A 10422-nucleotide genomic window follows, 5' to 3' on the forward strand; every position below is an offset into this window, starting at 1 on the left:
TCTGTAGTTAGTTGGAAAGCAACTCTATAACCTACAGTGACTCTGTCCACTACTGAGGCAGAGTATATGGCACTAACGGAGCCTGCTAAAGAGGGAATTTGGTTAAAGGGGCTGGTTGGAGATCTTGGCCTACATCAAGATCAGGCTAATATATATTGTGATAGTCTCAGTGCAATATGTCTAGCCAAAGATCAAGTTCATCATGAGAGGACTAAACACATTGATGTCCGATATCACTTCTTGAGATCTGAGACAAGGATCAAGGTGAAGAAAATTGGCACTGCTGACAATCCTGCTGATATGTTCACCAAGCCGGTCCCTTATTGCAAATTCAAACATTGTTTGGATTTGCTAAATGTCCTAAGTTTCTGATGGCCCTTATGGGCATTCTGATGGTACTTAGAGATAATTCTCTGAGTACTTCTGGCACTTCATTAGTGCGTCTGTTACATCTTTTCGGGGAAGATTCAAGTCAAGGTGGAGATTGTTGAGATGCCTTGAATTAGATCTTCGACCTCCGCTGAGCTATTACATCTGTTTTATTTTGGGTCTTGTTTTGGGCTTATTTTTGGGTTCAGTCTGTTTGGTTGTATATATATACACCTTATTTTAGTCTGTAAACTATTCCGATCACAACCCTAATAAAATCTGATTTCCCCCAAGTTGTTCTTTTCTATTCTTGTTTGTTCTTCTGTTCCGCTGCATCTGTTATAACAACAGGTTTGGTTGAGGGCGACTCCAAGATTGTGATTGACGCCATCAAAGGGATTGGTGGTGCGCCGGCATCAGTGGCTCCGATATTCCATCGTATTGGTCAGGTCTCTGGAACAGGGTTCACATACCGCTATATCTACCGGGAGGGAAATGCGGTGGCAGATTCTTTGGCTACCTTTGGTAGTGCCATACGCAAGTTTTCTCTTTTCTTGTCTTTTCATTCCTTGCCTAGGGTTGTGCGAGGACTGTGTAATGTTGACCGCCTGGGTATTGATTGCTTTAGGTATTTTAGGAGGCATCCCTCAGCTAGTCTCTAAGAGAGGGTCTCTTGTAGTCTCTCCCAACTTTATATGACTTTGATTTGAGTTAATAAATAGGGTAACCAAGCCCGCCCGCCAGATATGATTGGCGGTTTATGGAAAAAAAAAAAATCTTGCTACTCATAAGTAAATGCTGTTAGTTCAGGTCATTAATCATAGAGTTTCTAAAGGCTTAATGGAGGAGACAATGAATGTTATCCAGGAATTCTTTAGGCTGCCAGGCTTTTACTCCAACGACAGCGACATCAGCCAAATCTGCAGAATCTTCTCAAGCATTCTAAATTATCACAAAGAAGATTTTCACTACTGGAGTGATAACGTCACACACAGTTGCCATCATGTGGAGGATCATATTCAATCTTTGCCTGAAAAGCCTACCAGATATCGGTAAAGCCTCTACGGATGACCTAACTTATTTAAATAAGAATGAAGTCAGGAATTCCCTTACAATGATTAGCACCACAATTCATACAACCTTTTTTGAAGCACGGAAGTTTCTCTTGAGGATTTTGGATCTGATTTGTGAAGGATTGGGACTCAGGCTACTTTGAAGGTCAGCTAACCAAAGTTCAGCTGTTCTTAGACTGGGAATGCGAGAACAATATGATCTTAATCTCATAACTATGCTTCATCAAGGCACAAGACCTGGACTTTAGCTCTTCAAGGAAGAAAACAGTGGGTTGGTGTTGACCCTTTGCTTGATGCATTAATTGTCATTTGTGGTCTCCTATTAAATGTACGTATTATCCTGAAGCTCATTGAACTGTAATTCTTGCCAATAATAATTCTTGCCAATGTATATCCCCCAGCTAGGTATCCATCTTTTTCGTAAATGGTACGGGCAATCAGTAATGATTTGTTCATAATTCCTAAACATCGAGTGGTAACAAACACAAAAGCTTGAACAACCATCGCAACGTTCTTGGCTCCATCTAATGATGTCGCAATAGAACCAGCAGCGGCTTTAACTTGGATTAACATTTTTTTTTAAATACCTTCTTAATCCTTCCCATGCCCTTTCAATCTCAATTGTTACGCACAAAATTTAAGTCTTAAATCTGATAGCGAAGAGAATTTAAAGAGCCATCCCGTAATCACTAGGCCGACGGCAATGGTAACTTGGATCAATGCATTACTATAAGAATGGTAAATTTATATCACTATATAATAACGGTAAATATATGGCTGAACCCATGATAATCACACCAAAAAGAGGGACTAAGCCACTACGCAATTCCAAGATTGTCAGTAAATTGTATATAACTTAACTAGCATTATTAACTATAGTTACATCTTGCAAACAAGATAACGCCAAACCCACCCCTTATTCGGTATCCTCAGGGCATAGTATACAATAACCCATCACTATAGTTACATCATAATCAAAGATATGGTGTGGCAATGGCATGCAGAGGAAATTTTCTGTGGACTGTGATACCAAATGATTCGGTCATGTCCAACTCGTTTGGATTGATTCCATCAGGTGATGTAAAGTTAAATGTGTTGACCAGTTTTGCCAATGCAAGTTCAGTTACTGACATGGCGAAGTTGATACCCGGGCAAACTCTTCGTCCAGCACCAAACGGAATTAACTCAAAGTTCAAACCATGAAAATCTACACCCGAACTCAAAAACCTCTCAGGTCGAAATTCCTCCGGGTTCTCCCACAACAACGGATCTCTTGCAATTGCCCAAGCATTCACAAGTACCTGCGTGTTCTTTGGTACGTCATACCCCATTACTTTGACGTCTTGATTCGATTCTTTAGGACCCAGTAATGGAACTGGAGTATGAAGTCGCATAGTTTCTTTAATCACTGCTTTTAAGTACTGCATTTTCTCCATATCAGCTCGAGTTATTTCTGGTTTTCCTTGAGTCACATCTCTTACCTCAGCCTGCAATTTATGCAAGACTTTGGGGTTCTTTAGAAGTTCCGACATTCCCCAATCCATAACTGAATGTGTTGTATCAGATCCAGCACTAAAGACATCCTAAATAATGGAATCAAAGAAAGTGTTGCATTAGAACATGTATGGATTATACAATGGCAATAAGCCTTTATTTCTATTATGTACCAATCCAACTTTATTCAAAACCATGTAGTAATCAAACATTATCAATGAAATGATTTTAAAAATCAATAAATGTAAGCTAGCTTGGGCTGGCTCATAGTCCAATAAAGAGCCTAAGGTTTGTGAGCTTTTATAATTCTAACGTATATATGAATATTTAAATGGATTGAGTTTAAATTTGTCAAACCTTCGATTGACAAAACCCAATTATTACTCCATTTACAACCTTTAAAACTCTTGAAGGTTATGAGTCTTATGACAAGGGGTATCAATTTGTCTTCATCAATCCGGGCTTCATAAGGCTTAACTCAACACACTTAAATATTTATATGTTTGAGTGGTTAAAACAGGTAAAAGATTTAGAATTTGACACAAGTTCGATTGTGATTTATATGTTGTACAACTATTGATTTCCTACGTAATTTGATTTATACTAATATAACTTATATAAATATCACTTGCGTATGCCAATTTAGTGAGATATAAGTGTGTACCAAATTTAAAAAGTAAGAATAAAATGACCGTATGCAACTACACCAAAATCTACCATACTTGCCTCAATCCCAAAGATTTACTACCAATACAAAGAGATGGAGAGAGAAATTTACCAGGATGATAGCTTTCATAGCATCTCGTTCAAGAGCAAAGCCCATAGTCTTTTCCTCATTAATCTCAATCAAGATATCTACAAAGTCTTGGCATCTTGCCTCACTAGTAGAGTGACTTTCAGCCTTTCCTTTCCTCTTATTCATGTGCTCTTCTATCACACCCTCAAGAAATCCGTCAATCTGTTTAACTGTTTTCTTCACTTTAGAATCCAAACCATTGAAGCGATTAACCCATGCAAGCGAAGGAATATAGTTTCCTACATCAAAAATACCTAGTAACTCACCAAACACCTTCAAATTCTCCATACTTTTCCTCCCATTTTCTTCCTCACTATACTTCCTCCCCAAGGCAACCCTACAGATTATATCATTTGTGAGAATTAAAAACATGTCACTTAAGTTTACGGCTGAGGAAGAACACATTCGGCTGATCTTCTCGATCATGAGTGACGTCTCTTCTTCTCTGACATATTGAAAAGACTGAATCCTTTTGTTACTCAAAAGATGAAGCATAGAAATGCTTTTTAGTTGTCTCCAATACTCACCATATGGCGCAAAAGCTACGTCCTTGCTTCCGTAAAAGAGTTTATCTGGGATGCCAGATTTAGGCCTGCTTGCAAAGGATAAATCATGGGTTTTCAAGATCTGGCAAGCTGCATCAGACGAAGAGACAACAAGCATTGGCTTGCTTCCCAGTTCAAGCAGCATGAGTGGACCATATTTTCTTGACAGTGATTGGAGGGAGCGATGTGGAAACTGGCCAAGCTGGTGAAGATTGCCAATAATTGGGAGCTTTGGTGGAGATGGTGATAACTTTTTCTGGGGTTTAGAAGCAGCATAGAACCATTTGAGAAGGGATAGAAGGAATATGAGCAAGGAAAAAATAGAGAAAAATGAAAGATCAAGATTGATCAAAGCCATGTGGTATATGACCATGCATGAGGAAAGATTTTTCTTCAATTGAGGTCTGTCGGCAAAGATTTTTATCTTTATTACATCAGGTTCGTTTGATTCGTGTAACATATGGGCGTCTTATTAATAATTATTATCTTATGACGTTGGATTTTTTCCGCTTTCGTTTGTTTTATTTCTTTGACTCGTAAAGTTCGGTCTTCAAACATTTTGAAAGTTCTTATTGGAAAAAACAACCTTTTCTGAAAGTTCTTATGGAAAAAGCAGTCTTTTCTTCTCATAAAAGTAGGACTAAGATATCATAAATTATCATATAGAGTCAACTCATTTGCTATGCAAAACTTTTTTTTTTTTTTGTTTTTCTTTGGCTAGAATGGAAAAGAAATTCGAAAGAACAACTGCATGCATGTACACAAAGTTAATCACAAAATAATCAATTTGACTTTTCTACTCATTTTTATTAAAGCTTTCTATTTGTATCTTTTGTAATCCCACATATACTTAACTCTTTTTGTGCTCATCATTTGACATGCTTTTCGTATGCATGTAGACCAAAGTAGCGTGAGTCATTTCTATTACAAAATATCTTATTTTCTTCTTAGAAGGCTGATTTGTTATTATTTGCAGCAATTGAGTCATTTCTATTTACAAAATGACTACTACTAGCCTTAGAGTCTAACATAGTTGGAAACATAGCATCCTACTCCCAAGTGGATAGTATTAGTATTTCAACAGGAAATTAAGGGTATATGTAGGCAAATTATCTTAAAGGCATATTAGATAAATCAAAAAAGTAAAAAAAAAACCATCATTAAATCATTCAAAACACTTTTATATATAGTATAGATTTGCAACAATTGAAGCACCTTGCATAAGCTCGTCATTCCTACTAGGATATTGTCCACGTTCCAATCAAGCTGCAGTTTTCACTTTTGGATAACCTTAATAGCTCTCTATTTGCTTCTCCCTTTACATTTTTTGTTTGGTGCTTCAACCTCTAATTTTAGATAGTGATGGTGACAAGTGTCCATTTTACCTAATAGATTGTATATATTTTAATTTATTTATAGCTAATTTTGCATCTCTAAGACAATGTGAGTGACCATTTTAATATTTTAGTTTATGATATTTTAGCACACATGATGCAAAGTCAAAAGACATAAGTATACTAACCATAATTCATGCAAAAATATAATTAGTTATGTTGTCATATACAAGCATAACCAAATGAAGATCAAATATCAGACTAACGATATATGTATGATACATACTTGCATGACCAAACAAATCATCACCAGGATGATACATAAACATGGGATTAGTCATTAATTCTCAATCATTGAGATAATGGATACATAGATCCCATGACAATTAATTGAATTTGGTTCATTTAATATTAAAAGAATCTATGTACGTAGCTCTTCTCAGATTGCCAACAAACCATGAAGTTATATGTTAAACAACATGGTTAGAGGGTGGCTTTGATACCACATGTAAACCAAATAATTACAACTAAATTGTACTAAGCAGTAGAAATTTAAATGACTTACCTCCAGCCATTGTTGTTAAACAAAGATTTATCCTTACAACTCCTTTATCTTCTTGCCTTGTTCTTGTCTATGTGGACAAGAAGGGGAAATTAGATATGCTATCATATCTATCATGGGTTTGCTAAGGCTCTCCGAAATCTTTTAATTTTCAAGTCCTTTGGGAATAAGCTATCAAGATTTGGTGTAGTGGTGAGAATCAATCATTTCTTCAAAGTATTATTGATAACGGGTGATGGCAGGGAAACCACCTTCGCCTTGGCTTTTCTAGGTCCCTCGCAAGAAGAAGAGAGGTTGGACTACTGGATGTGCTGTTGGTGACATCGCCTCATCTCTGCCGTCCATCTTTACGCCAGGCCTTGTTGAGCTTTGTTGTTTAGTTACAACAAATCTTGAAATTTTACATAACACATTTCCATGATTTTTAAAAATAGAGGCAGAAAGAAATATATTTATTTACAAGACCTATAAAGTTGGGGGAAGAAGAGGAGAAAAGAGGGAAAAGGGAAGAGGTGGAGGTTGAGAAGTGAGAAAAGGGTCATATGGTTGTGGTGGCAGTGGTAGAAGTGGGAGTGATATGAGAAAATGATGGTAGAAAAGGTAAACAAGTGATGTGGATTTAGATTTGTGAAATTAGGTTTAGATGGAGAATAATTTGAAAAAATGGTAGATTAAATGGAAAATTAGTTCAATATTAAATAAGTTACCAAATTTGCCCTTAAAAAATTAATCACATGTTGGATATGTGACGCATTTCGATAAAATTTGGCCAGAAAGGTGACGAAGGATAAAAAAAATGAGCGTTATTCAATTGTTAGAAACTAAAATCAAGAATTCTATGCTTCTCTTTTCTTTGTTCTTTTTCCACACGGAGATGGCAAACCAAGTTGAATATAGACATGGAATCTTTTTTATTTATTGATGGAAGGAAATTCTTATCAGACAATTTCTGTCAGACTTTGTAGTATTTGCATTTCCAAGCAATTTCATACTGGACTCAATCCTATGAGTTTTAATTAGTAATTAAGATGCTAAGGGATTTCTAAGGAAGGCATTAAGGGAAAAGGGAAACTAAATAAGGAAACTACTGCTGTAACCCTAAATCTTGAGGGTTTGCATGGAGGGGCCTCCGTGGCCGCCGCCGGCCAAAGAGGGGGCACCCGGCTGCGCAGCACCTTCCAAGTCTTTCGCCGACGTGCTATCTGGTTCGGGCCGTCTGGAGGTGTCAAATATTCCAGATCTGGGTTGTTGCTCGATGCATAGAGGGGAACCGACGCTGCGACTATCCCAGCGAGATATGCATCTGCTTTCGATGCCTTTTAAGAATGCTTTGGTTGGACGTTTTCCATTTCGTCGTCCACCAATGGAGGTTATTCGGGGTTTCTTGGTTTCGCTGGGTCTCAAGGGAGACTGTGATGTTGGTCTTCTGGATATGAATCATGTTCTGATTAGGCCGTCGACTGAGGAGGATTATACACGGCTGTTTGTACGCCGGTCCTGGTTCGTGAAGGGAGCGCATATGCTGTTATCAAAATGGACGTTAGACTTCAAAGTTCATCAGGATTCGACATATGCTCCGGTGTGGGTATCTCTGCCATCACTTCCTTTGCCTTTGTTTAATGCGTTGTACATTACCAAATTAGCTGGTTTGTTGGGACGTTGTTTGAAGATTGACGCAGCGACTTTGGCCCTCCGACGTCCTTCGGTTGCGAGGGTACTGATTGAGAAGGATATATCAAAGCTGCCCCCGAACCGTATTTGGATTGGGGAGGACCAGGACGGGTTCTGGCAGGATGTGGAATATGAGAGCTGGCCGAAATTTTGTGGGTTTTGTGCTCGCTTTGGGCATGATGATGAGGAATGTTTTCGGAAGAATCCGGATCTCCAGCCCCCCAAGAGGATCGGGAAAGCGTCAGAGGGTTACCGGGCCAACATGGGTCATTCTCTCTTGCTGCGGGAACGAGCGATGCCACAGGTGGAGTGGCGCCAGAGGACTGATGGTGCCTTGGTTTCTGGCCAGGGCGGAGATTCAGAGTTGGTTGCTCCTTCTGTGTTGGTGGTCGCGAAGGATGATATGGGGCGTGAGTTGCAGAACCACGATTGGGTTAAGAAGGCGCCGGTGCTATTGCCTACTTCTGCTAACACTTTGACAGGGGATGGAGTATTGGCGGGCGATGAGACTGCTACACTTTCAGTTGCTGCTGATGTGCTTGCTGCTACGCCTGTATCGACTTCGAGGGGTACAAAGGAGGGGGGCAGGCTGAGGATCATGCTGTGGCAATGCAGGTGGAGGAACGGGAGAGGGAGGATTTGGTTGCGGCGTCTGCTAATACCTTTGCAGTGTTGCAAACTATAGCTGACATGGAGGTGCAGGATTTTGATCGCACTCCTGCCAGGTCTGCGAGTCATTTTCGGGCAGCCAAGCTGGGTCATAGAAGGCAATGCTCGGACGGGGATAATCCAGGAGAAGTAGCACCGAGGGAGCAGCTTAAGCAGTTTCAAATGGAGTTGCATCGTCGGCTGCTTGATACTAAGAGACCAAGTGAGGGCCTGAATGCGCTGGAGGGGCTGAATGCGCTGGAGCAGCCTCAGGTCGCGGTCGCTGGTCAGATTGAAATTTTGCTCAAAGGTGGCCGCCCGACGAATGCTCCTCTTAATCAGGTTCAATATCAGTCTAAAAATCACTACTCTTTGCGGTCTCATGTTAAGTCCCATTAAGTTTGTTGTTTGGAATATTCGTGGGGCCTCTCGCAAGGACTCACTTAGGTATTTACATAAGATTTGCATAAATAATAAAATACGATTGCTGGTACTTCTGGAACCTTTATCGGACATTCCACAATTGGAGGTGGTACGTCGGTATCTTGGGTTTGATAAGGCTGTGGGAGCGTTGCATAACAAGGTGTGGGTGTTTTGGTATAATGAGATGTCATTGAACTTCAGGGAGATGGCAGAGCAACTTCTTCACATGCACATCATATTTTCTTCTGGGTGTTCAATTCAATTTTCGGCAGTTTATGCTAGATGCTCGAGGGTGGGGCGTCGAGAGTTGTGGTCGGCAATGGAAGGGTTGGCGGGGGATGTTCTCGGGCCATGGTTACTAGCAGGGGATTTTAATGTTATCTCCAATACGGAAGAGCGTGTGGGCGGTTCTCTGGCTAATGCAAGGAACATGGAGGAATTTAATGAAGCTATTGGCAGTTGTGGCTTGTCGGAGGTGCCGTTTGATGGGGGTTTGTTTACTTGGACGAATGGGAGAGTATGGCAGCGATTGGATAGGGCTTTCTTGAATCAGGACTGGGCTGATGGGTATGAGTTCTCGCATGTCTCCCACTTGTCCAGGGGGCGGTCAGATCATGCTCCACTCTTGATTAACTGTCAGAATGGGAGCCACTGCAAACGGTCGTTTAGATTTCTGAATGTTTGGAGGAAGCATTCGGGTTTTTTGGATGTGACTCAGCAGGGCTGGGCGACGCCGGTGGAGGGTGAGGGTATGCCGAAATTTTATAATAAGCTGAGAGCTGTTAAGGGTTGCCTGCAGGTATGGAATGTCCAGGTATTTGGAAATATTTTTAGCAAGGTACGGGAGGCCGAGGCTCTTATGAAACAACGTGAGGGGCAGTTTGACGCGGAGAGGGACTCTGTGTCCAGGGCAGCGTTGGAGGAGGCAAAGGCTGTGTATGCGAGGAGTTTGGCGTTGGAGGGTGAGTTTTGGAGGCAGAAGGCGGGCATCAAATGGTTGCAGGTTGGGGATGCTAACTCAGCATATTTCCACTCTCGATGCAGGCAACGCCGCAATTTTAATTTTGTCGCCCGAATTAAAGATCAATCAGGTGCATGGTTGGAGGATTTACAAGACATAAGGTAGTCCGCAGTGGATTTCTGTTCATCTTTATTTGCTTCTGAACAACATGGGGGCCATTCGCCGGTGCTCCCCTTCTCGGTCCCTCAGTTGACTCCGGCGGACAATGAAATGTTAGCTGCTTTACCGGACATGGAGGAATTAAAGGGGGTGGTTTTCGCGTTGGACGCAGACAGTGCACCAGGACCAGATGGGTTTGGGGCAGGTTTTTATCAACGCTGTTGGGATATTATCCAGTCTGATTTATTGGAGGCGGTTCAGGCTTTTTTCCAGGGTATGCGTTTGCCTAGGAGTTTTACTAGCACATCTATTTTGTTATTGCCTAAGCTCACAGGCGCCATGCAGTGGAAGGACTTTAGGCCAATTAGTCTTTGCAATGTCTGTTCT

The 10422-nt window shown here is 40.8% G+C and overlaps 2 protein-coding genes across 2 annotated transcripts; one reads left to right on the plus strand and one right to left on the minus strand.

The window, feature by feature from the left end:
* Window positions 1-2231: 2231 nt before the first annotated feature.
* LOC140037838 (norfluorocurarine oxidase-like) lies at window positions 2232-4635 on the minus strand. The gene is made up of 2 exons (XM_072082981.1): window positions 3715-4635; window positions 2232-3025 (listed from the first exon to the last, which is right to left on the minus strand). The coding sequence occupies exons 1-2, from the start codon at window positions 4633-4635 to the stop codon at window positions 2417-2419; spliced, it is 1530 nt and encodes a 509-aa protein (XP_071939082.1). The 3' UTR covers window positions 2232-2416.
* Window positions 4636-7290: 2655 nt separating this feature from the next.
* On the plus strand, window positions 7291-10041 carry LOC140037839 (uncharacterized). The gene is made up of 3 exons (XM_072082982.1): window positions 7291-8397; window positions 8460-8834; window positions 9022-10041. The coding sequence occupies exons 1-3, from the start codon at window positions 7291-7293 to the stop codon at window positions 10039-10041; spliced, it is 2502 nt and encodes an 833-aa protein (XP_071939083.1).
* The last annotated feature ends 381 nt before the right edge of the window (window positions 10042-10422 follow it).

This window comes from Coffea arabica, chromosome 3c, assembly GCF_036785885.1.
Source record: "Coffea arabica cultivar ET-39 chromosome 3c, Coffea Arabica ET-39 HiFi, whole genome shotgun sequence".
Classification (NCBI taxonomy): domain Eukaryota; kingdom Viridiplantae; phylum Streptophyta; class Magnoliopsida; order Gentianales; family Rubiaceae; genus Coffea; species Coffea arabica.